The sequence below is a fragment of the Cervus canadensis genome, chromosome 1 (assembly GCF_019320065.1).
Source record: "Cervus canadensis isolate Bull #8, Minnesota chromosome 1, ASM1932006v1, whole genome shotgun sequence".
Lineage (NCBI taxonomy): Eukaryota > Metazoa > Chordata > Mammalia > Artiodactyla > Cervidae > Cervus > Cervus canadensis.
The window spans coordinates 27,564,524-27,589,999 of NC_057386.1; the positions used below are offsets into that span (position 1 = coordinate 27,564,524).

General features: G+C 56.3%; 1 protein-coding gene and 2 non-coding genes across 4 annotated transcripts; all 3 read left to right on the forward strand.

Moving 5' to 3' along the window:
- The first annotated feature begins 1,823 nt into the window (after positions 1 to 1,823).
- Positions 1,824 to 22,826, forward strand: TRPV2 (transient receptor potential cation channel subfamily V member 2). 2 transcript variants are annotated; one of them, XM_043473406.1, is made up of 15 exons: positions 1,824 to 1,841; positions 7,001 to 7,237; positions 9,414 to 9,547; positions 11,102 to 11,395; positions 12,112 to 12,410; positions 14,359 to 14,532; positions 14,890 to 15,045; positions 15,580 to 15,675; positions 16,455 to 16,525; positions 16,973 to 17,138; positions 18,868 to 18,934; positions 19,036 to 19,352; positions 20,192 to 20,319; positions 21,064 to 21,143; positions 22,636 to 22,826. In XM_043473406.1, exons 2-15 carry the CDS (start codon positions 7,038 to 7,040, stop codon positions 22,728 to 22,730), a joined length of 2,277 nt encoding a protein of 758 aa, XP_043329341.1. In that variant the 5' UTR covers positions 1,824 to 1,841; positions 7,001 to 7,037; the 3' UTR covers positions 22,731 to 22,826. The 2 variants fall into 2 exon arrangements, with proteins under 2 accessions (XP_043329341.1, XP_043329335.1); XM_043473400.1 differs by lacking the exon at positions 1,824 to 1,841 and adding an exon at positions 5,185 to 5,379.
- A 1,707-nt stretch (positions 22,827 to 24,533) lies between these two features.
- On the forward strand, positions 24,534 to 24,600 carry LOC122425492. The gene has a single exon (XR_006264871.1). It is a non-coding gene; the product is annotated as a small nucleolar RNA SNORD49 (small nucleolar RNA).
- Positions 24,601 to 25,007: 407 nt separating this feature from the next.
- On the forward strand, positions 25,008 to 25,078 carry LOC122425487. Its single transcript, XR_006264870.1, has one exon. It is a non-coding gene; the product is annotated as a small nucleolar RNA SNORD49 (small nucleolar RNA).
- The last annotated feature ends 398 nt before the right edge of the window (positions 25,079 to 25,476 follow it).

Consider the following 25,476-nt stretch of genomic DNA (forward strand, 5'->3'; position numbering starts at 1 on the left):
ATTCTGTATCTTGACCACTGTGATGGTCATATGCTTATACACTTTTGTCAAAATTCTAGAACTGTTAACTTTAAAAGTGTGTACATCCTTAACAATTACAAAGCACATTAAAAATTTTAAGGGTGTAAGTTATACAGTAAACCTTTGTGACTTTGTGAAAAAAAGAGATGGAAAGTCAAAAGTTGGAGAGACTGCCTGTGTTCAAATCCGACTGCCTTCACTTGCGAACTAATGCTATGATCCAGAGCAAGCCATGTTTGCTTGCTCTCATGTTTGGATCCCTTCTCTGAGTGGAGACCACAGATCTACCTCCCAAGGATGTCAGGAGTGAAAAAAAAAATGCTGTGAAGGCCCGGCTCTAGCGCACGTTTCCAACCTTACCCGCGTCCAGAGAGTGCGAGGCAGGTGCCTCCCCAGCCCTGGGTGCACCACACCGCGGGCGCACACCCGCTCCCCTGGAGAGAGGCAGGAGCCCCAGCCTGGACGCCCCGACTCCCTCGCGGTGCTGTGACTGAGGGGGCGTCGGCTGGGAGGCACTGCCGCGCTCCTACCTGGGAGCCCCAGGGAACCGCGGACACTTGCGTCCTGCTGCGCGTGGGGAAAAGGGCAGGGCCTCACCTGGGCGGGCGCCGGAGGTGACGCTAACGTGGGGGTGGGGGGGTCCCTCGGGAAACTGGGTATGTGTGAAGGGGGCGTTGAGGCGCGGAGCCGAGCCTTCGCCCCATGTGGGCGTGGTTGAGGCGCGGAGGGGAGGAGTCGTGGGCGTGGGCGTGGCTGAGGCGCGGAGGGGAGGAGTCGTAGATGGGGCGTGGCTGAAGCGCGGAGGGGAGGAGTCGTGGGGTGGGGGCGTGGCTGAGGCGCATTGCGGAGGCGTCCTGCGTGTGGGCGTGGCTGAGGCGTAAAGGCAGGTCCTTTGCGTCTCCCTGCTTGGTCTCCTGATTCGCCTTCACCCCTCCGTGCTCTACCGCTTGTTCTTCGGCTCGACCTTGGACGCACCCTGGGTCATCCTTTGCCTCAGTCAGGCTATCTGATGCTTCCTTGGCCCAGGCTGACTCTGCCTGTGTCTGGTCTTTCTCCTATCGCTGTCGCTGGTTCTGGTCAGACTGTCTGGATCTCTGGTCTCAGGTTGTGTCTCTCTTACCGGCCTTGACTTTGTAGGCCCTTTGATCAGCGTTTCCTCTCTCTGCCCCATCTTTATCTCGACTCCCCCTCTCCACTCCCCTTTCTCTCCTGTCTCCCAGACAGCAGAATATCCTTCCCTTCTGGTCTTTGCAGTAGTAAAATCGGACATCCATAAGCCAGTAGCTGGGGGTTGTTGAGAACGGGCCCAGCCCCAGCCCAAGGTCCGGAAAATTCCCCAGAGGCTGTGAACTTGAGCTCCCAGATTTGGCCCGGGGCCTGGCTGTGGCTATTCTGGGTCCTGGGAGAGAGGCCCCACATCTGGGTCGGGCTGAACTGTGGTCCCGAGGGCGGGGGGGTGAGGGCGGGTGGCGCAGAGACCGCGTGAGAAGGGGCAGCTTGCTTCCGCTGAGAGCAAGGATCTCCCAGGTCAGGCAGGCTGCACCCACACACGCAGGACTTCGCAGGACTTCCCTCCTGCGGGAGGCACTCTTGGCCTTCCTGACTAACTCAGCTAGTATTTTTCTCTTCCAGTACCAGCCTGCTCAACTCCAGTCTCCTCCTTTGTTCCAGGAAGCCTGTTCAGCCTCCTAAACTGGTTTATTTCTACTTCTCTGTCAGTCTCAGACACAGAGCTGCTCAGAGAGGCTCCACCTAGCCAGGACACCGGCCCAGCCCAGGCTCTGGACCAAGTCTTGGGAGAAGCAAAGGAGCAGGCTCTGGTTTGTGCACTCACTTCCCCCAAGTTCCACCCTTCTTTCTCTCTAAGGCCAGAGCAGCTCTCGCCTTCCCATTCTGCCCTTCTCTCTCCCACCTCTCTTTAGAATTTACATTAATTACGCACAGGCTTTAGATACTTTTTGCACAGTTGAGCTGGGTTTGTGTCTTTTTTTTTTCTTTTTTAGCTCTGGAAGGGATGCCTTTTTTGTTGTTTTTTAAGTCAGCGGTGAGAAACTCAAATAGTTCAAATGATACACATCGAAAGGCAGTTGCCTTCCCACCCTCTCCATAGAATATCCCTGCTGAACTTGCTTTGAATCACTTGTCTTCCTTAAAATTGATTCTGAAAACAAATTCAAGTGAAAAACCATGCCTTTATAAAAAGTTACTAAGTGTAACACATGGAATTGAAACATATGGAAAGGCTAAACATAAAGACTGATTGGGGGAGATTTTCCTCCCATGGAAACTGGACTGGATGAAGCATCTTCAAATATGAGTTCAGTGGCATTGGGTGAGAAAGCTGTGTTTCTCTGCTTGATTCATTTCTGACTAAAAACACAGGCACTCTGCTCAGAGGACCTCTTTTTTTTTAAAGATAAAATTCACATATAGTTTGCCAACATAAAGTGTACAATTCAATGGTCTTTGGCATATCTACAATCATTATCACAATCAAATTTAGAACCCTTTCATCACCCTCTCCCCCCAAAGAAGCCCTGTACTGGGAGTTCCCTAGTGGTCTCATATTTAGGATTCAGTGCTTTCACTGCTGTGGCTCAGATTCAATTCCTGGTTGGGGAACTAAGATCCTCAAAAGTTACACATAGGCACAGCCACCCCCCGCCCCCCCTCCCCCGCCAAAAAAAGCCCTGTACCCTTCAGTTCCCCATTACTCCCCAAATTTGTAGGCGTCTACTTTCTATCTCTATAGGCAACCACCAGTCTACTTTCTATCTCCACAGAGTCCCCTATTCTAGACATTTCCCATTTCTTTTGAGTATATACCTATGAGTGGAATTGCTGGGTCATAAGGTAATTCTATGTTTAATTTTTTTGAGGAACAAGCAGACTGTTTTCCAAAGCGGCAGCACCATTGTATAATTTGCCAGCAGTGTATGAGGATTCCAACTTTTCCATATCCTCACCAATACATATCATTATCTGTCTTTTAAAAAACTTTATTGTATTCTAGTTGATTTAAAGGTAGTGTATAATCTGTCTTTTTAATTTTAACTATCCTAGTGGTGTCAAGTGGTATTTCATTGTGGTTTTTGATTTGCATTTTCCTGATGATTGATAATCTGAGGGACTTCTGATAAACTTGATTTGCAATTAGGGTTGTCTATCCAACTGTCACTGAAGGACTGGAGGGTCTCCACTTACTCTTTAGTTTTCCCCCAACAGCACAGTAATGTCTTCTGCATTATAATCATAATTCAAAGGTTTCTTGAGCACCACTTGGGGTTGGGCACTGTGCTAGGTGCTGAGGATACAGCAAAATAAACAAGGTCTCACCCCTTGGAGAGCTTGGTGTGTAAAGGCGTGGCTCCAGATTCGAATACTTGCTTTGTCACCTCCCAGCTTTGTGGCCTTGGGCAGTGTGTCCAGTCTTGCCCAGCCTCAGTTCCTAATCTGTGAAATAAGGTTGCTCTGAGAATTACATACAAAACATTGAGCAGTATCCAGCATATAGTAACTGCTCAGGAGGCTCTTGTTATTATTAAAGATGAGACCAGACAATTAAATGTTAAGCACAATGGACAATGAGTTACTATTAAAGAAATGCAAAGTATTGTGGAACACAGGGGCTTCCCTGGTGGCTCAGACAGTAAAGTGGCTCAGACATTGCATCTGCCTGCAATGTCGGAGACCTGAGTTCGATCCCTGGGTGGGGAAGATCCCCTGTGGAGAAGGAAATAGCAACTCACTCCAGTATTCTCGCCTGGAGAATCCCATGGACAGAGGAGACTGGTGGGCTGCAGACCATGGTGTTGCAAAGAGTCGGACACAACCGAGCGACTAACACTTAATGGAACACAGAGAGGGGACCCCCAAACCAATCCAGGGTCTAGGAAAGTCAACCCAAGGAAGTGATGTTTAAACAGAGAGGTAGGAATTAGCTAAAGCAAGGCTGTGTGTGTGTGTGTGTGTGTGTGTGTTCCTGACAGTTGCAACAGCTTATGTGAAGACTTGGAAGCAACAGAAGAGAGCATGGTATACTGGTATACTGGAGAGACTGAAATGTGTTCAGAATGTCTAGAGCAGGACTGTAAAATAAAATTCTCTGCTATGATGGAAAAGTTCTGTATCTGTGCTGTCCTCTATAGTAGCCACTAACCACACGTGACTACGAGCATTTGAAATGTCTAATTGTAGAACTGAATGCTTAATTTAATTTTACTATAGTTGACATATTTAAATAGCCACTGTGGCTGGTGACCTTAAATTGGACAGCACAGGTGTATACACTGGAATGTCATGTGAACGGCAGGGTTCACATGCAATAAGAGATGGGGTGTGGAGAAGGGTATCTAGTTGCACGGGCTTGGTATGGGGGGGTGTTTAATTAAGTCAGGGAGTGAGGTGATTTGGTTTTCATTTTTGAAATACCACTCTCATTGCTGTAGGAGAATGGATTATGGAGGGGTGTGGGGCAGGAGTGAAGCAGACAGACCAGCCTGAAGGTGCCTGTGGTCTCCCTGGCAGGAAGGACAGTGGTTTGGACCAGGCAGAGATAGAGACAAATTGGGAGGTTTCGGGGTGTGGGGTTCCTGATGGGGTGGATTTTAGGAGTGAAGGAGAGAGAGATGACCAAGGGCTGGCTACTTACTAGGATGGTGGCTGTGTCGCCAGTCTGGACCAGGGCTGGTTTGGAAGGGAGTTGTCTAATTTCAGAAGCACAGCCGCCCCTGCTGGCCGGTACTGGAAGCGCCTTTAGCTCAGGGAAGGAAGGCTGGTGCCCTCAGGCTGGGGGTCTGGGGGACTGGGGAAAGGTCCCGGGAGGTAGGGAGGTTCGGGCGGTGGGGTGCATTCCAGGGGCAGGTGCTGGGCTGAGTCCCTCCTTTCCGGGGGCGTCCACATAGCTCTCCCTGCCCCGTCTGAGCCACATGGACGCTGGGGGACCAGTGGTGGGGAAGACGAGGGGTGGGGGTCAGTGTAGGGGCCGAGTCCCTCCCTGACCCAAGGACCCGTCAGCTCCCCTCTCCCCCGAGCAGGACCCCGCACCCAAGGGTGGCCTCTGACTGCCCCACCCGCGGCATCTGGGGGCCTCAATGGCAGGCAGTGGGGGTGGGGCGGGGCGGGAGGCGGGGCGTGTCTCCCCAGAGAGGGTGTGGCCCGCGGTCCTTATGGTCAGTGTCCCGGCCAGCGGGTCCTGCCGCGAGAGCGTTGACCCGGCTGCAGCCAGGCGGGCTGAACGTGCGGCACGCGGGGGCACACAGCCGGCTCTCGGGGCTCCCGGCCGGCCCGCGCCCCTCCAGGCTGCACTTCCTCCGCAGCCCCAAGCCGGACGCGCCGCGCGCTGCCTCCACCGAGCCGGTGAGTACGGGATGATGCGGGCGTCCCCCGGGGGCCCGGACCCCCAGGCCTGGGGGTGGCGGCTAGGAAGCCCAAGTGGGCGTCTTGCTAACCCAGCCCTGAGCCAGGGTCTCCGCGGGGCTCCGGCTCTCTCCTTCACCTGACCACCCAGGTCCTTCCTCTCTGGGAAGATGGTGGGGCGCGGGGCGGGGGGGTGGCGGCGATGGGCAGGGCAGGGGCTGCGCAGACAGCTGTTGCTGCGGAGGCTCGGGAGCCGTGGGCCGGGAGGCAGAACGGTGCGAGGGTGGGGAGCTTAGCCAGGTTAAATGGCGAGTGGCATGGGAAAGATGCCCCCGGGGTGCGCAGAACGATGCTGGTTCAACACTGCGTCGCGAGGACTGGACAGGCCCCCGCCTCCCCTGCTTCTGTGGGAAGATGCGCCCGCGTCACCCGCCCGCCTACTCCGGGGGCTGAAGTTGCAAGGAAGATGGTCCAGGCCCGGCCACTGTCCACCCTGCCACTCCTGCCCTCCGCTTCCCGTCCCCAAGTCCCCACGCTCTGCTCCCTGAGCCCTCTCTCCAGTTTTCTCTCCACTCTCCCCACCTTGGGCTCTTTTCCCTTCTCTCTGCTCAGCCAATGGGGGGCCCAGGGGCTTCCCCCACCCCACACTGGGGCCCCACCCGGCCGTGTGATGGCGGCTGTGGTTTCAGCGCTCCCCTTGAGGGTGAGGTGGTGCTTGGAGCTGAACTCTCCGCCCAGCCTGGGGCCTGGTGGGGCTGCCGGCTCAGGGCCGCTTGGGCGCCAGCGAGGTGTCTCCCTCTGTCTCTGAACCCCCTAAGAGACACTAAGGCTGAAAATACACTCAGGCCCTGAAAATCCTTCAGGCCCTGAAGGATTCTGAGAACCGAAGAGGAACAGCATGGTGGGGCGAGGCGCTGCCCACAGCTTGGGACCTTGGGAAAGTCACTTCCCCCTTCTGAGCCCTGGTCGTCCTGGCAGCAAAATAAAGACTTTGATAGGCCCGAGGTTTTCCGAGGACTTCCCCAGAGCGCCCCTACTCTGCGTGGGAGGTGGCATGACCTGCCCCCATCGGAAACTGCATTTTCATCTGATGTGAATGTTGGCTGCTGGGCAGGAGGTTGTGTCGAGAAAGGGTTGTGCTTTTAACACAGATGTTTTGGGACCAGGGGCTGTGGCCTCGAAAAGATCAGTAAGTCCCAGAGGGAGAGTCAGGGACAGCGATGGTCCGTGCCTCGGAAGGGGCCTCCCTCCTGGGCCTCCCTCCTCTGGCTCCTCTCCCTGCTCCTGTTGGACTGAGTCCCTGCCCTGGGGGCTGGTCTACTTGTGTGTGCTCACCCCATGGACTGTAGCCCTCCAGGCTCCTCTGTCCATGGGATTTCCCAGGCAAGAATACTGGAGTGGGTTGCCATTTCCTCCTCCTGGGGATCTTCCCGGCCCTGGGATTGAACCCACTTCTCCACACTGCAGGTGGATTCTTCATGCTGAGCCACCAGGGAAAATCTGCTTGTACCCAGCTTCTGTTAATGAACCTCTCTGGTCCCAGGCTCCAGCCAGCTCTTCTAGTCCTGCTCCTACTGGGAGGATGTCCCTCTGACATCTCTGTCCGCCTGCATCCCCACAGAGGTTCCAGTCAGAAGGGGCAGCCGTCTTCCCTGAGGATGACCACGCCTTCCAGCCCTCCTGCTTTCAGGCTCGAGACCTCAGATGGAGGCCATGAAGATGGTGCCCAGGGAGACAGAGGAAATGGGGGCGGGGGCTCCGAACCACCCCCCATGGAGTCTCAGTTCCAGGGTGAGGACCGGAACTCCTCCCCACAGATCAGAGTGAACCTCAACTTCCGAAAGGCGGCAGGTGCCAGGTGAGGCAGCAAGTGTGGATGGAGCCTGAGGCCTCACTTCTAGCAGAAGCAGACTGGGTGGACTGGCCCAACCCCAGCGCCCCTTCCCCACAGCCTGCGGGGTCCTCGGTCTGGCTCTGATGGCTCCTGGGCCGACAGGCTTAACTCTGCTCTGCTCGCTGAGCATGCTGCTTCCAGAACCTTCCCCATTCTTGCCCTTCTGTCTTCTGGGATTGCATTCCTCTTGGTAGGGACATACTCTTTCAGCTCCAGTTACTCAACTGAGCCTCGCATGTCCCTTGTTTGTTACAGTCCCTGCGGCGGGGCGGGGGGGGGGGGGGCGCAGGTAGCAGGATCCACACTCCAGTCCAGGAGAGTCAAGGCCATCCAGGAATGTCCCATGTGCTCCCAGGCTCCTCTGAGGCTGGGCCTGTTGCCCTGGGGATGTGGACTCTGGGGATTAAGGACAGTGGGCTTATTCTTGGAATCACCTTCACTTTGACTTTCCTGTGATGTCCACTAATTCAGACCCTGGGAACCACTCCGGTGGGGAGCCCTGTGGGTGTGGGGGAGGGGTGCATCTGGCATGCCCCCAGGGTGAAGTCTGACATATCTGCATGGGCCAGACAGCACTCTGCTAGGGAAGCCCCTCTGTCCCTCCCTCCTGCCTTACTCACCCCTGGGACTCGGCCGCCCGCCTTGGCCTCCCAGCCCAGAGCCCCCATCCTGTCTGTGCTGCAGAACCGAGGTCACATTCACACCAGGGCAGGAGAGAATGCTTGCGAGGCTTCTGGGATTGGGCCACTAGCCCGAGGCAGAACCAGCCCCTCGCGGCCCTTTGTGTCCCATGGGCTTCCCTGTCCCAGGACTCTGATGCTGCCCTGTGACAGGAAGTGCCTATCCAAATAGCCACTTCCCCTAGCCAGACTGCCCCGGGCTCCTCAGTCTGCCGCAGAGCCCTCTTGATCATGCTGCGTCCACGTGGTCTGCTGGGTGAATGATGGTGAGTCAGTCACGCGATCCCAGCTTAAAACATGACTGATCCCAGCAACCCCCCCACTCATCAGAGCCCCCAGCCCTTTCTTGGTTGATCCACTCCATGGCAGACCTGAGGGTCCCCAAGACGTCAGTTAGTCCCCTCTTTGTTTGTCACTTCATATTGGCTGGTCATGGTGCCAGGAGACCAGGGGCGAGCTGGCCTCTGTGAGTAGGGACGGGTCCAGGCAGATGTACCCCACACAGCACTGCTAGACTCAGAAGGGTTACCGGCCACTCCTGGGGACTTCTTCCAGAAGTGTGGCTTCTCAGTAAAATTCTGTGAGCGTCTGGTTTCCACTCTGGGACCCATCTCTCTGAGAAACCTCTGTCTGTCCAGACTGGAGTTTCTCTGGAGCTGGGGTCTGGAGTTAGTTGAGCCCCCGCTGCCCCCTACCCCCGCACCATGAATTCTGCACCATGTGACTTTGGGAAGGTTACTTTATCTCCTTGTTTATCTGATGGAGAAGATAGAGATTACTCACCCAGGACAGAAGTGATGGTCAGGGGGGCAGCTGCTCCGTTGTTAGTCCATAGATGGTCTGAGAAGACGAGGGGCTTTTCTTGATTCCTTGGTGGGGGCCAGCAGTGCAGACAGCCCCCAAGTCTGTGGGCACCTCCGGTAGCCCCGTGCTGACCCAGAACCCAGCTCAAGGGCCATGACGAGTTCCTGTGCTGAAATGGACAGTGAGCCTGTTGTGAGACCCGCAGGGCACCTAGAGAGTGAGAACAGGTCTTCCAGATGCCTGGGGTCGGGGGATGCATGGACCAGGGCCCCGGACAGCCCTCTTCTCCAGGGGTCTGAGCACCTGGGGTCTCATTGGTCAGCCTGGGAGAATGCATGCTGCATGCTAAGTCACTCAATCACATCCAACTCTTTGCGACCCCATGGACTGTAGCCCTCCGGGCTCCTCTGTCCATGGGATTTTCCAGGCAAGAATGCTGGACTGGGTTGCCATACCCTCCTGCAGGAGATCTTCCTGACCCAGGGATTGAACCCGTGTCTCCTGCATTGCAAGTGGATTCTTTACCACTGAGCCACAGGGAGGGTAGAGGCCCTGAAGAGGCTCCCATGGGGCTCCCTGGGAAGGGGGAAGAGCTTCCCCCCTTCTAGGGGCCCAGAGCTCTCCTGCAGTATCAGTCACAAACCACATTCCCACAGACAGCCAGACCCAAACCGCTTTGACCGCGACCGGCTCTTCAGCGCTGTGGCCCGGGGGGCCCCCAGGGATCTGGCGGGGCTACCAGAGTATCTGAGCCGGACCAGCAAGTACCTCACAGACTCGGAGTACACAGGTAGGCTACTGCTTGGGCCAGAGACCCACGAGCTGGGCCGAGACTGGACTCCCTGGGTGGGTCTCGACCATGGTCAGGAGCTGAGCGGCAAGGAGGGGCAATGTTCCTAGTGGCTCTCCTGCCTACAGAGCCTGCTCCCCTGTCCACCTACCCCACCGGCTCCCGGCCTGGGCCTGCCTCAGCCACCCTTGGCCGTGTCAGTGGTGAACGGATATTCCCAGGCTTCCTCAGCGCGGCCTTTCCCTGCCTCTTTTTCAGTTAGAGCATCACTGAGATCTGACACATACCACACACTTCATCCATCTCAGAGCGTTCTTTGCCCCAAACATAAGTACCTGTAATGTTTGGGCTGATGAAGAAAAGAACATTTGTGCACTCTAGAAGGTTCAAATAATAATGAAATGTATAAAGCTGAAGGTAAAATTAGCCCATCATCCTGGCCCCTAATAATGATATGGAATACATCTTTTCAGACTGTTTAAATCCAGGAGGTTTATATTTATAGAAGTGGGGCCATGCCATGAGTGCGGATCTGTAATGTGCTTTCCCCCTCTTACTACATCTTCTAGCACGCTCCATCTCAGTGCACAGGCCTCTAACTCAGTCATCGTAACAACAGGCGGAGTTTCCCGTCCTGCACATTGACCACAGTTTAGTTAACTAACCCCCTACTGGTGGCCATTTAGATTGTTTGTAATTTTGGGCCTCAACACCTCTGTGTACTAAGAATTTTGTGTATAATTCCATGTGATCCTTGCAAGAACCCTGGGATGGTCCCATTTTACAGTGAGGAAAATTGAGGTTAAGAGAGGCCAAATGACTTGCCCAGAAGAGACAGAGTTTTTTAAGTGGTAAAGCCACTTAACAAACACTGCTCCAAACGTTCTTGTGTAGACAACGCTGCCCACACGTCTTAGAAACTTAATTTATAGGGCAGAAATTGTAGCATACCAGAATATTACTCAGCCATAAAAAGGAACAAATTTGAGTCAGTTGTAGTGAGGTGAATGAACCTAAGTCTGTTGTACAGAGTGAAGTAAGTCAGAAAGAGAAAAACAAATATTGTATATTAATGCATATATATGGAATCTAAAAAGTGGTACTAATGAACCTAATGGCAGAGAGGGAATGGAGATGGCGACATAGAGAATGGACTTGTGGACACAGCAGGGGAAGGAGAGGGTGGGACAAATTGAGAAAGTATCATTGACAGGTATCCACTACCATGTGTAAAACAGATAGCTAGTGGGAAGCTGAACTTGGTGCTCTGTGATGACCTAGAGAAGTGGGATGGGGGAGTGGGAGGGAGGCTACAGAGGGAGGGGTTTTATGTATATAATTATGACTGATTGGAGTTGTTGTATGCAGAAACCAAACCAACATTTTAAAGCAGCTTTCCTCCCAACTAGAAAATAAAGAAAATTGCAGCCATGCCTGTTGGTGTTCTAACACCTCTGGCTTGAGCCTTGTCACCCTGCAGCATGGCTGGGGTGCTCCCTGTATGGGCGGGCGGGCGGCCTGAACACCGCAGTGCCCCCTCCCTTCCTCCTGCAGAGGGCTCCACGGGGAAGACCTGTCTGATGAAGGCCGTGCTGAACCTTCGGGACGGGGCCAACGCCTGCATCGAGCCGCTGCTGCAGATTGACCGGGACTCGGGCAATCCCCGGCCTCTGGTCAACGCCCAGTGCACGGATGAGTACTTCCGAGGCCACAGCGCCCTCCACATTGCCATCGAGAAGAGGAGCCTGCCCTGCGTGAAGCTCCTGGTGGAGAATGGGGCCGATGTGCACGCCCGGGCCTGCGGCCAGTTCTTCCAGAAGAGGAGCCAAGAGACCTGCTTCTACTTCGGTGAGCTGCCTTCTTGGATAAACTGGGCTGCAGAGGGGATACGGCCTCGCCCACGGCCATAGGGTAATGTGACCCTGAAACCCAGACCTGTCTGACCCCTTATGCTTCTAATCGCTCGGCCACCTGCAAAGGCAGCTTGTCTAAGAGATATTTTACCCTTATCTGGCCAAGGAAGCTCACTCACTACACACGAGCTCAGACCAGGGCCAGGGGAGCAGGCGGCTAGCACTGGTGTGTGACGAGACTCGACCAGACAGGGCCTGGAGGAAGGGGCATCTGTGCCCAGCAGCAGTGGGTCTGGGCCCCGGCAAAGAAAAGAGACAGAGGCAAGGGGTGGGAAGCCTGGTGGGCAAGCCCACACTCTGATCCCTTAGATGGTAAAGAGCTCCAGGCTCTCTCCCTTGGGTTAGAGCTGGACAGAGCCGCCTTGACCAGCCCCTGAGAAAAGGCGCAGCTGCCCTAGGCGGGGCCCGGGACCTTCTCTGCTCACTGCCTGGCCTAACTGGGCTGGGGACCTTCTCTGCTCACTGCCTGGCCTGGGTGGGTCCAGGACCTTCCGCACTCACTGCCTGGCCTGGCTGGGCTGGGGACCCTGATATAATATTGCATCTCCTCCTCTGGCTGCCTGGCCCACCTCAAGGCGGTCCAGGGAGCGTGACGAGCCGGCGGGTGGAAGCTGAGAGGCCCGAGGCCCAAGCTGCCCTCTTGGCCCCCAGGCGAGCTGCCCCTCTCCCTGGCTGCGTGCACCCAGCAATGGGACGTGGTGACCTACCTCCTGGAGAACCCGCACCAGCCCGCCAGCCTGCAGGCCGCCGACTCGTTGGGCAACACGGTGCTGCACGCCTTGGTGATGATCGCAGACAACTCTCCGGAGAACAGCGTGCTGGTGACCCACATGTACGACAAGCTCCTCCAGGCGGGGGCCCGTCTTTGCCCCACTGTGCGGCTGGAGGACATACCCAATCTGCAGGGCCTCACACCCCTGAAGCTGGCCGCTAAGGAGGGCAAAATAGAGGTGAGCAACTGGGCTGCCCTTTTCAGGAAGCAGGAGGACTTAGCCAGGATTTTTGCAGAAAGAGCCTGGGGTGGTGTCTAGCTCAGAGCAGTTTCAGCATGCACCTCTCCGATGTCTGTGTTTATTGATAAATTATCCAGGAGCTGCAGAACGAATATACTACATTATAAAGCAGGGATTGTATATTTTTGGCTGCACTGTGCAGCTTCTCAGATCTTAGTTCCCCAACAAGGGATTGAACCTGGGCCATGGCAGTGCAAGCCTGAGTCCTCATCACTGGACCACTAGGGAACTCCCAGGGATTCTTTTTAAAGTTATTTGGGTTTCTTGATTAGGAGATAGCTGTCTCATGTTCTTTGTTGTTAGGTTTTCTTCCTATTGATTGTTGTGTTTTTAAAAAAATTATTTATTTATGTATTTATTTTTTTTTAATTTTCACTGTGCTGGGTCTTTGTTGCTGCACACTGGCTTTCTCTAGTTGTGGCAAGTGGGGGCTACTCTCTAGTTGAAATGCAAGAGCTTCTCATTGTGGTGGCTTCTCTTGTCGAGCAGTGCTCGCTTGAGAGTATGCAGGCTTCTGTTGTGGCATGTGGGCTCAGTAGTTGGGGCTCGCAGCCTCCAAGGCTCATTAGTTGTGGCACATGGGGCTTAGTGACATATGGGATTTCCCGGACCAGGGATCGAACCCATGTCCCTTGCATTGCAAGACAGATTCTTAACCCCTCGACCACCAGGGAAGCCCCATAAGTGTTCTTGATCATTGACCATAACAGCATTTTGTTTACAATTTGTCATAGTTGCAAATTTTTCTCCCAGTTCAATGTTAAAAAAATGTTATGGCATTTTTTGCTACACAGAATTTTTACATTTTCATGTAGCTGAGTGTAATTATCTTTTTCTTGATTTTTGCTATTGCTTAACTCCTACATGGTTTTAAATCTTTGTGTGTGTGCCTGCATATACGTGTGTGTGTGCTTGTGTGTATGCATGTGTGTGTATTCCATAGTCATATCTTCTTCCAGACTTTTCTTTTGCAGTTTCAACTTTAATGTACTAAAGCTGATTTATCTGGAAGTTATAAGTTACTCTTACAAAGAGTAACCATGAGGAAATTCCCCAGCAGTCCAGTGGTTAGGACTCTTCACTTTGATTGCCAAGGGCTTAGGTTCGATCCTTCGTCTGGGAACTAAGATCCCACAAGCTGTGTGGTTAAAAAAAAAAAGAAAGAATAAACATAATCTAGCTTTACTTTTTTCTCAAAAAACTTTCTCGTTATCTGATCCTTATTATCGGGGAGAGCTTCATGGGTGTACAACCCACACAGTTGACACAGGGCCCCATGCTTAGAACATAGCTGTCTTTAAAATTTAAGACCAAACTGAACATAAATGGAAGTTTTACATTTTCTTCCTGCCCTCCAAGGCCCTTGGGGTGTGGGGACCTCCCTTTGTGTCTAGAGGCATGGCTGTGTGACCTGTGGAAGCCACTCCCCAACAGAGGAAGCCCCCCCGCCCCACTCCTCATTTGTAAAACCACACTGCTCTGAACCTGTTCAGGGCAGGGACACTTTCCAGCCTGCTGAGAGCTCTAGACTCTGGCCACAGTCATCCACACACGTGTGTAGCTGGCAGCCTCTGATGTCATGGGGCATTAAGGACCCCTGAACTGGGGGTCCCTTGGCCATAAGAGTGTCCAGGAAAGAGGCCTTGGGGCAGGAATGGGGAAGGAAGAGCCAAACTTGCCGGCAGGCCCTGGCATAGGTGGGTAGGTGGTAGTGCCTACATGGGACTCAGTATGTGGACGTGTGTAAGAGTTCATATGCACAAGTACATGTGGGTGCAGGGCACATGCGTGTGTCTGCTCTGTAGGACACTGAGTCTGAGGCTTCCCATCAGTGGGGGCGGTGGCCGTGCGGGTCAAGCTCAAGCTCATGTGCCTGGCCCTGTAGATTTTCAGACACATCCTGCAGCGGGAGCTCCCGGGGCCATGCCAGTCCCTTTCCCGAAAGTTCACGGAGTGGTCCTACGGGCCCGTGCGGGTGTCACTGTATGACCTGGCCTCTGTGGACAGCTGGGAGGAGAACTCAGTGCTGGAGATCATTGCCTTTCACTGCCGAAGCCCGGTGAGCCCGCAGCGGGGGCGGTGTGTGTAGGGGGCCTGGCAGAGCTTCCTGCAAGGTCTACCACTCGGGTCGGCCTGCTGGACCACACGTGCCCTGAAACTGGGATGTGGGGGTGTGGCTTCACATCCTCACCCAGCCCCTGGGCACACGCTCACTCCACACACCGGTGCCACCCGACCTGGGGATCACTCCAGGGTGTCCTCTCTGTTGCCCAGCACCTGCTCAGGACTGGTCACTCTGTAGCTGTGAGGGTGGGGAGGGGTCATTCGGGGCTCCCTGTCCTCTCCCCCTCCCATGGTGCCCCCAACTGTACTTGCTGAATCGAACACGCCTCTGACTCTCACCTGCCCGTCCTAGCTCCGGCACCGAATGGTAGTCTTGGAGCCGCTGAACAAACTGCTGCAGGCGAAGTGGAAACTGCTCACCCCCAGATTCTTCTTCAACTTTTTGTGTTACTTGACCTACGTGTTCATCTTCACCGCCGTCACCTACCACCAGCCTGCCCTAGATAAGGCAAGGCGGGGAGGGGTGCGTCCTGGGGAGGCTTGCCAGAAACAATCCTGGCAGAAGACGGGGCAAGGATTATCACCTGCCCTGCAGATGCTGACCGCTGGGTGCTGCAGCCACGCGTTAACCTAGCTGGTCACAGTACGGAAGTAACAGTATAGTGGTAACAACAGCAGTAATAGTTAGGACTTAGTGAGTGTGCACCATATGTGAGAAAGTGTTCCATGTGACTGGCATGTGTTAACATATTTAATTAATTTCACAACAAGTCTCTGAGATGATAACTCTCATCATCGCTGGTTTACAGTTGAGGGAAGGGAGGCACAGAGAGACTAAGGAGCTCCTCCAGGGTCACACAGGCTGTGAGTGGTGGAGATGGGACGTGAACCCAGACAGACAGTCTGGCTTCAGAGCCCTTGCTTGCTCTGCCACTCTGGGGACCTCCCTGCCGCTCACACTCAGAGTGGGCCCCCAGCCAAGCTGTTAGTGGGGGGCTGCTGGGAGGGGACCCCAGGCTGAGCCGAGCCTCTCTTCACGCAGGACTTCCTCCCACTGGAAGTGACAGCTGGGAACACCATGCTGCTGCTGGGCCATGTGCTGCTTCTGCTCGGGGGAGTCTACCTCCTCATGGGCCAGGTGAGGGCTCCTCCGACCACCCAGCTCCAAACCCAGAATCCTGCTCTGAGGAGCCTGGGCATGGGTTAACCAAGTCCCTGCATTTTCAGGAGACTGAGCCCCATACCTGGTCCCATGCTGACCAGCCTCAGGGCGGCCTTGCCTTCTGGGCTGAACGCCCTAACCCTACTGTGCTTGCTGGGGTGCCCTCAGGGTGGCAAATGACTCCTGTGATCCCCTGGCAGTGCCAGCTCTGCTCCCCTGTGAATGGAGCTGGATGCCCCCCAGCCCACAGTCGCTCAGCTGGGTCGTTCCTCACTTGAGGAGCACAGAAGGGTAGGCTAGGGGGATTCAGCCCAGCATCCTGAGCAGGACATCCTCAGGGGAAGATGCTGCCAGCTTGCAGGAGACAGACTGGGCCGTGGTGTGGAGACTCTCTGGGAGGCCAGGGTGTCTGCAGCACCGGATGGACCCTGGGCAGCCAGGGAGGGGGAGGGAAAGGAGCCCCCCCTCATCGTATGGAGCGTGAGCCCTCCAGCTGGATCCACAGGGAGCCGGGGGGTCCCTGGCATTGTCTGGGTGTCTGACAGTTTGGAAACAGGGTCTGGAGCTTTCTCAGCTACCAGCTGGATTCATAAGCACCTCAAAAGTCCTGAGCCCCCGAGGTGGTTTTGGTCAGATTGTGCCAGGCTGGCAGGTGGGGAGCATGGGAGTGGTGATCCAGCCCTGAGGGCAGTGGGGCTGTGTTGTGGCCCCGCACGTGTCGCAGCCTGTCCTCCCGGCCCCCCGCCCCCCTGCAGCTGTGGTACTTCTGGAGGCGCCGTCTGTTCATCTGGATCTCCTTCATGGACAGCTACTTCGAAATCCTCTTGTACGTGAGGCCTCACCCCTCCTCCCCCATCTTGGCCTGGGAGGGGGCACCATGCAGCTTTGGGGACCAGGGAGCTTCAGGGACTGGGACCAGCATGCAGGCCGGACCCAGGAGCTGGGCTGCTGTTGGGTCCAGCTCATCACTGAGACAGTCACGTCAACCGAGTCCTCGCTCTGCCTCAGGGGAGCCTAAAGTCTTTACCTGCTCTGTCTCACTGAATCCCCGCCGACACCCGCCGAGTCAGGCGTTGTTACTGTCACCCTCATTTTACAGGGGAGGGAGCTGAGGCCCGCAGGGACCTCAGCCGAGATGGAGGTCAGGATGCTCAGGTCCGGTCCGGACACAGGGAGGACATCTCATCTCTGAGACCTCGGCAGGCAATGGGGGGCAGTGGGGGTCTGCAGCGGCCAGGGGAGGCCCGAGCGCTGACTGACCCCGCCCCCGCAGCCTGGTCCAGGCGCTGCTCACCGTGCTGTCCCAGGTGCTGCGCTTCTTGGCCGTCAAGGCATACCTGCCGCTGCTCGTGTGCTCGCTGGTGCTGGGCTGGCTGAACCTGCTCTACTACACGCGCGGTTTGCAGCACACGGGCATCTACAGCGTCATGATCCAGAAGGTGAGAGGCAGGGGCAGCCCTGTGCAGCCAGACTGGGCAGAGACGGACACTGCACCCCAGGGGGACTCCTTTTGGGCTCAGCAGGCAGGCGCAGAACCCCCCACCCCCCGCCCCAGCTAGGCTAGGCAGAGGGGAACGTGAGCAAGTCTGCCCGTGCCCCGTGCCCCCAGACGCTCGCCGAGTGTCAGCATCAGGGCGCACATACCTGTGCCTGCTCTCGGGGTCTGCCCTCCACACGGGTAAGCACACGTGCACACATGTGTGCTGGCAAGTGTCCACACAGGAGCACGTGCCTCCTTTGCGCTGAAGCGGCAGGGACCCCGGTGTGCCTGTGACCTGGGTCGTCTGGGCACGTGGAGGTGCCTGCATTCACTCAGTCATTCAACTAACATTTAGGAAGCGGATGCTAGGTGTGGGTCAGGCTCTGTTCTAAGTGTCAGGAACACAGTGTTTTGTTCACAGACAGAATAGATCTCGCTCTCCTGAAGCTGACATTCTAGCAGAGGAAACAGCGTAAGAAAACAAATGAGAATGGTGCATTACACTAAATTCTCTGAAGGAAACATGTAAGGGGGTATGAGGGACAGTGACTGGCTGCTGTAGACCGGATGCTCTGCGGGTCTCTTTGAAGAGGTGGCGTGTAAGATCTGAGACAATGATCCAGCCACCGCAGACTCAAGGAAGTAGCAATCTAGGCAAAGGGACCAAGGCCGGAAGCCAGAGCGAGTTTGGACAGCTAGGGACAGACAGAGGCTGGGAGGGTATGGGAGGAAGTGGGCGGAAGGGAGTGGTTTTACTGGCCACGGGGAGGCCCCTGGAGGATTTCAGTCATGTCCAGTTCTTTGCAACCCTATGGACTATGGCCCTCCAGGCTCCTCTATCCATGGGATTCTCCAGGCAAGAATACTGGAGTGGGTTGCTGTGTTCTCCTTCAGGGGATCGTCCCCACCAAGGGATGGAACCCGCGTCTCTCATGTCTCCCGCATTGGCAGGCAGGTTCTTTCCCACTGAGCCACCCAGGAAGCTCAGTGACATTAAGTACATTCACAGTGTTGTACAACCATCTCCATCATCTCCAGGACTTGTCCACCTTCCCCAGTTGAAATTCTGTCCCACAGAAGTCTAACTCCCCATTACTCGCCTCCTCCTTGCCCCTGGTAACCACACTTCCACTTTCTATCTCTATGAATTTCACTATTCTCATCACGTAAGTGCCAGTCATACAGTATTTGTCCTTTCGTGTCTGGCTTATTTCCCTGGGCATAATGTCCTCAAGGTTCATCCGTGCTATCGCACGTTAGAATCTCCTTTCTGTTTAAGACTGAATAGTACTGCACTGTATGTAGATACCACATTTAGTTTAATTGTTCATCCATCTGTGAACACTTGGGTTGTTGCCACCTCTGGTTGTTTGAACAATGCTGCTTCGAACATGTGTGCCCGGGTTATCTGTTCGAGTCCTTGTTTTCCATTCCTTCTCTTGGGTGCATATCCAGACGTGGAGCTGCTGGAGCCTGTGGTTTAACTTTTTGGCCCTGGAGGGTTTTGAGCAGGAAAATGATGTGATCTGATATAGATTTTTTTTAAAGACCCCCCTTCTCACTGTGGCTCCACAGGGCCTGTGTATGCCCACATTGTGCGTGTGTGCATGTGCAGGGTAGAGGTAGGGTCTGGAGTCACACCTAGTGACCTGGGCCCCTCTCCCCCAACTCTGGGGTGTGTGTTCTAGGTCATCCTTCGGGACCTGCTCCGATTCCTGTTGGTCTACTTAGTCTTCCTTCTCGGCTTCGCTGTCGGTAAAGGCCCTCGATCCCCCACCCAGCCCTTGCCCACCCTCGAGGCTGCCCGCTGGTCTCCCCTGGGCTGAGCACCCCCTGCCTCTCTCCCCTCCCTGCAGCACTAGTGAGCCTGAGTCGGGAGGCCCAGGACACCGGGGCCCCTTCGGGTTCCAACACCACAGAGGTGGCGGGGAAGGAGGACAAGGAGGCCCCATACCAGGCTATCCTGGATGCCTGCTTGGAGCTGTTCAAGTTCACCATCGGCATGGGTGAGCTGGCCTTTCAAGACCAGCTGCGCTTCCGGGGCGTGGTGCTGCTGCTGCTTCTGGCCTATGTGCTGCTCACCTACGTCTTGCTGCTCAACATGCTCATCGCGCTCATGAGCGAGACCGTCAACAGCGTCGCCACTGACAGCTGGAGCATCTGGAAGCTGCAGGTGCCTGGGGAGGGTCCCCATAGCCTCCTGAATCCTGAGCCCCCGAGTGGGATCTCCCTTGTCCATTCCTTCCTTCCTGCACAGGGCTGACCTGAGGACGGATCAGGTCTTGGGAGGTGCCTCGCACATACTAGGTGCTGTGTGCTAGCTGCCATCATCATCAGTACTAAGTGTTTCCTGAGTGCCCAGTGCAGGGGTAGACACGGTTCTAGGCTCCAAGCATATGGCAGAGAACAAGATGAAGACTCCACCCTCATGCAGCCCGATTCTGTGCTCATCCAATGTTCAGTGGGGTTAGCTTGGTGGGCGACGCATGTGGGATGCAGGGTCCTAGGTTGGCCTGGCCTGGAGGAGCTGAGGCGGAGGGCAGAGGTTGGGGTAGCTGGGAGCTGATGAGAGCTGGGAGGGCCAGGGTGGGTGTGGACAGGTGGTTCGGGGAGAGCCTTGTGGGTGAGGGGGTGCTGAACTGTGTGACCCATCACTGCTGACCTTGGGAAAGCCACTTATCTTCTCTGAGTCTCACCTGCAAAGTTCCATGCCACCCCCAACTGGCTTGAGTGCCAGGGGCAGGCACTGTGAAGTTCTGCACCTCCTGGAATTCTAGAAGCTGTAGTTATGCGACTGCAAGTCACTGCAGGGCACGCATCACCTGCAGGCTCCCCAGCAACCACCCAGGACATGTCATCCTCAGTCTCTAAGTGGGAACACATTCAGGGGATGCAGGGCTTGAGACACAGGCAATGGAACTGTAGGGCTGGATTCAGATCCACGCACTTCGCAGATGCTGAGTTATGCTGTGAAGTGCCGGCTGCACTGTCTGATGAATCCTTTGTCCCTAGAAAGCCATCTGTGTCCTAGAGATGGAGAAGGGCTACTGGTGGTGCAGGAGGAAGAAGCAGCGGGCAGGGGTGAGACTGACAGTTGGCTCCAGGCCAGACGGTAGCCCGGATGAGCGCTGGTGCTTCAGGTGAGCAGGGGTGTGGGTGGGGACGGGCAGGCAGGGTCTGCATGCCCGAGGACTCTGGCCAGGGCAGGTGAGGTCAGCGCTGCTGGACCTCATTAGATCCAGAGCTCCAAGGCCTGCCGCTCTGCCTATCAGTTCATCTTCCTGTCCACTGACTAAAACTGAAGGTCCCTCCCCGGTGGCCCCTGACTAACTCCTTCAGGCCTGAAATGGGGTACAGTCAGGAGGCCAAGAAGCCAGAGGCATCCTGGGGTCAGAGTGTGCTAAGCCTGCAGTGACTGGTCGGCTTTGCCCTTCCACCCTCCACCCCCATCCTGACCCTGAGGCTGCAACCCTTCCCCGGAGAGCAGACTCTCCCCCCGGAGAGGGAGCCTGGTGACAAGTGCACAGCCAGAAACACACTTTTCTGAGGGCACAGCCAAGCAAGGGGTGGGTTTTAGGACATGGAGTAGCTGTGAAAAGACTCCAGGGCCTGGGTCCACAAAGACCCAGCTCCTCTAAACTCCTCTTTGGATGCTGGGGACAATCCAGGTCACTGTGAATAGCTAGAGGGGACAGACACCTGTTCCTCCCTGTGGGCCCCTGGCAGGGGCAAACGATCTGAGAGCTGGGAGCACAGGCTCAGGTGGGCTGGTGGATGGTCCAGAGTCCTGTGGAGAAGACTCGTCCTCTTTGCCCTCCTCCGGGGCAGCCGCTGTCCTGCACCCCCGGCCTCCTGGAGCCTCATAGCTGCCCTGTCTCCTGCAGGGTGGAGGAAGTGAACTGGGCTGCATGGGAGCAGACGCTGCCCACGGTGTGCGAGGAGCCCTCGGCGCGGGGCGGCCCTGGTGAGTGTGTCAGTGTCTGCCTGGCCGACAGCTCAGAGTCCGGGCTCCAGGCTCCATCCGTGGAGGGGCTTTGTCCCATCAAGTGGGGTGTCTCCCAGTCTCTCCTCCGTCTCCTCGCCATCATGTGGGCAACTGGCTCCTGGTGCACCCTCCCCTCCTGCCTCTTCCTGTCCAGGTTTCTGTCTGTCCATCCGCTCATTCAGTGGGTTCTGGGGGGACCCAGCAGGGGAACAAGTTAGGGAGCACCCAGTGCCCACTGGCTCCACCCCAACAGGCCAGCCTGGCCAGCCCCACACCTGAGAAGCCACTTCCTCTGACCTTGCCTCATGGCCCAAGCCTGTTCAAGGCCCCGCCATAGAAAGGCTCCTCCATTTCTAGGGTGGTGCTGGCCCCCCTCCAAGAATGACCCCTTTCCCCACCAGAGGCCTAGCTCTCTGCAGGGCAGGGCTCTTCTAGAATCCTCTGTAGCTCCCACCTCAAGACTTCTGGCTGCCCTTGTCTCCTTTCTCGTGCTCTTTCCAGACTCCATCTGCTGTGCCCCGGCCCCCTCCCCACAACAGCCTCCCCATCACTGGAGAACCCTGTGTGTGGAGTCTCCTCTGGCCTCCAGGGCTCCTGGGTCCCTGACCACACGGCCCTCACTGATAACTTCCTGCCCACCTGTCTGTGTGTTTCCCTCCCTCCGAGTGCTGCTGTCCCCTCCCTTCAGGACTCTGAAAGTCCCCTTGTCATTCCACACCTCACTACCTGCTGTGACCCCTGACTGGACATCACCAACGGGAACAGCCTTGGGGCTGCCCTGCCAGGACCACATTTGTCAGTCTGCCCCTCCTCGCCCAGGCGGGAGGACTTGTGGGTCTCTACCACCCCCTGCCCCCTGGTGCTGAGTGTCCTTGGGACCCTCTGCCCTGCCCCTCCCACGTCTGCACCCAGACCCTAGACAAGGCTTTCGGCTCCAGGCTCATCCCACTCCAGCCCCTCTGATGCAGACAAAAACCACACACAGCCCCCAGCACACACCTCCCACCGCCTGGAAGGCCACCCTCCTCCTCCTTGGGTCAAGGCCCCTCCCTGCACCTCCCTCCATGTGACGGCAGTCCCTCGACAGTGCTCCTTGTTCCTTTCTCTCCTTGGCTCTGTCCCAAGTGCCCCTTCCATTCTCTGGGCGTCCACCTTTCCCATCTTCTCCCTGGGTGGGGTGGGGTCTCCTCTCTTCTCCGAGCACCTGACTCTCACCACTGGCTTTTCAGCATATCATCTCAGGTATTCCAGTTTCTAACACAAAAAAGCCTGTCACCTGCAGGCACTCTCAGCTCCTGGGAGGAGGCCCCTGATGGGCACGTGGTGGGGGGAGGCACTGCCGGGGACTCCTCACCTACTGTCCACAGGCAGGGGTGGTGCCATAGCTGTGGCCTCCTCCTGTTTCCTGGCGCCTGTCTCCTGGGGTACACACCCTGAGGACCAGGCCACTGTGGTCTTCACCCCTTCACAGGCGCCATGATGAGCCCGGCTTTGGCCTCCCAGTCCAGCCAGGACAGCGCTGTGGAGGAAGACCATGTGCCTCTGCAGCCCCTGGAGTCCCACTGATGGACAGAGGAGGGAATCTTTCCAGTCCCACCTGCTGGCTCTGGGGCTCCAGCGGTCTTTGGTGGCAAAAATGAATAAATATTTTCTTGTGACTAACTCTTCTGGAAACGTTAGCTGAGTAAAGGTACTGGGCTCTTGGGCTGGGTGGCATCTGCCATTTCTCTGAGAGTTTACCTGTGTCTGGGGCCGGGCTGCTCTGGCCATCTCCTGGGCACAGGGACCCTCACCTGCAGCCCCCCAGCTGCCCTCTTTGGGATGCAGGCAGCTGGCCGAAGCGCTGTGCCCACTGTCACCACAGAAGCGAGGTGGTGGACACAGGCCAGTAGGGCCACCTCTACCCCAGCCTTCAGACACCCGCTAAAGTCACCTGCAGGACGTCTCTCAGCCCGCTTCAGGACTGAACTTCATTCAGGCTGTGGATTACCAATTGCTCTTGAGCAGTTCCCACCCCTGCAAGCCGGAGGGACCTCCCTGGGACACCAGAGCAAGGTTACCCTGGCCTCTGAAGGCTTGCGAGGCTCCGGGCGCCCTCCGGGTCCCTAGCCGGCATCCCCAAGCATTTCCGGAGGCCTCCTGCTCTCCTTGGCACTTACACTAAATCCTTCGCGCATGACAGTGGACCTCGTGGGTGTCTGATCCCTTGGCGTGGGTCCGTCTAGAAGCGCCCCCTCCCTACATTAAAACCCCACGCCTATTTCTAAGACCCGCTCAGTAACTGATGGGTCACCACCGCGTTTCCGGCATTCTCCCTTGGGGTCCTGTGTGTTCGTTCACAGGACGTGCGTGGACGGGCTGAATGTTTTTTAAGTGGCCAGACCCGAGCCTGTTCCCACGCTGTGGGAGGGAGGAAGGCTTCACCGCTGTTGAAACGCGGGCGCGACTGGAGGAGTACCGAAGGAACGGGGGGCGGGGGGCGGATGAAGGGAGTGAGGGGGGCGGTCGGGGCGCAGCGGCTGGAAGGGCTGGTGCGGGGAAGGCAGACGGTCCCAGCCCCCAGGAGAGGAGCGGTCACAGTGTGTGCAAGCCTGCCGCGCGCCAGCCTCTGTAGGGTTTCGAGGGCATGATCGCACGTAACGCGCAGAACCACGGTCTGCAGCCTCCGCCACTCCACCTTCCAGAGAGGTAACCGGAAGCTCGCGATGGCCGAAACTCTACTCCCGACCACCCGGGGGCGGCGCGGCGGGACAGTCTCCAAACTACCAGCGAGCTCTAGCTCCTCGCACGCGCCCTGGGGCTAGCCGCGGGCCTGTGACCCAGAATTCTTGGGCCTCGGAAGAGACCATGAGCTCCGCAGGAGGGGGAATCCGGCCGGCGCGGCGGAGGCTGTGCCGTTAAACGGACCGGAAGTTCCCGTGAGTCTTTGCCAGGATTCCCCTCCCATCGCTGAGGAGTGGAACGTTCCGACTCCTTAAGGGCCTGGGACGCGGGCTTTCTGGTCTTTCCGCTGCCGGTGTTGCGAGCCGGGTTGGGTATTCAGTTAGGGCCTGTCAGCGGGCGGCGAGGGCGCCAGAGCTTGTTTAGTTTCTCGACCGATGTTCCCCGGAAGCGTAACTGGAGCGCGGCGGGCGGCTGCGCCCAGGCGGGCCTGGGGGCGGGCGCCTTGGCCTTGTGCTCATATCTGGGGACCGAGGATAGAGGAGCGCGTGCATCTTTGTCCTGCAGGGTCGCTGCGGTCGGGAACCCCTCTCCCCGGGCTCGCGGCCGGGAGTGAGTGACCCCGAGAGGACTGGGTAAGCGGAGCTGCCTGCACCTGAGGGCGCGGGGCGAGGCTCGTAGGGGGGTCTCGAGGGAGGCTTGCTCGGCTGTCCTGATGATCCCGTAGGAAGTGCCGTCAGAAGCGATAACTGACGACTTTTACGCTTACCTGATGCAGTCGCTGATACCTGACGCTTTAGGTGCCCGTAACTGCCAGAATCTGCCCTAAATGCACGTCCTGATCCTTGTTTCAGATAGCGGCCCACTCGGTTTTGCAGATGGGAGCAGCAGGTCTCCTCCTCTTACCTCGAGGTAAGAACCAGTCTCTGTGGACTTAATAACATTAACTTATATGTGTCTAAAGTTCTTCCACCCTTAAATGCACGGATATTGCCTGATGACTTGCCGTTGTCACTTTCATGCATTTGATATAATTATGCACGGCCTCTTGGCGTGTTTGGGACGGTTTGGTTGTGGCCCCTAGCCTGAAACCGCGTCTGTGTTCAGAAACAGATGCCTTCAGGCAGGTTTAGCCAAAGCCTGGGTCCTCGGGGCGGTACTAGGAGTGGTGAGGTGCTTGGCTGCTCTGATGAGATCACTAATAGGAAGTGCCGTCAGAAGCGATAACTGACGATAAAGTTTCCCAACTGACTGCAGTCAAGGCATCCTCACCATTTGGCGGTGCCCAGGAGTTGGGTGGTCTGGACTGTGACCCGTAATTTCTGTATTCACCCAGGTTGCCAGTTGGTGAGGCATTGCCAGCACGTGATCACCAGCCACCGAGTATGGGAGCCTGGACTGAGGTGAGTAAACTTTGGATTGTAGTTGAGGAGGCCAAGGTGTTCAGTTGAATCGTGAAGTTGCTATTGGACCATATGTTGGCAGTTTCGTCTGGCTGACCTAGACCTTGACCTTTGTCATATCTGAGAATGATTTTGGTTTGTGTGTGGACCAGATGGCAGAGTGAACCCAGGAGTTCCTTTTTATGTCGTGGCTGTAGAGTCCTGAGCAAACTTTCTGCTCTGAGATGCCCTGAAAATTGAAAGCCTTA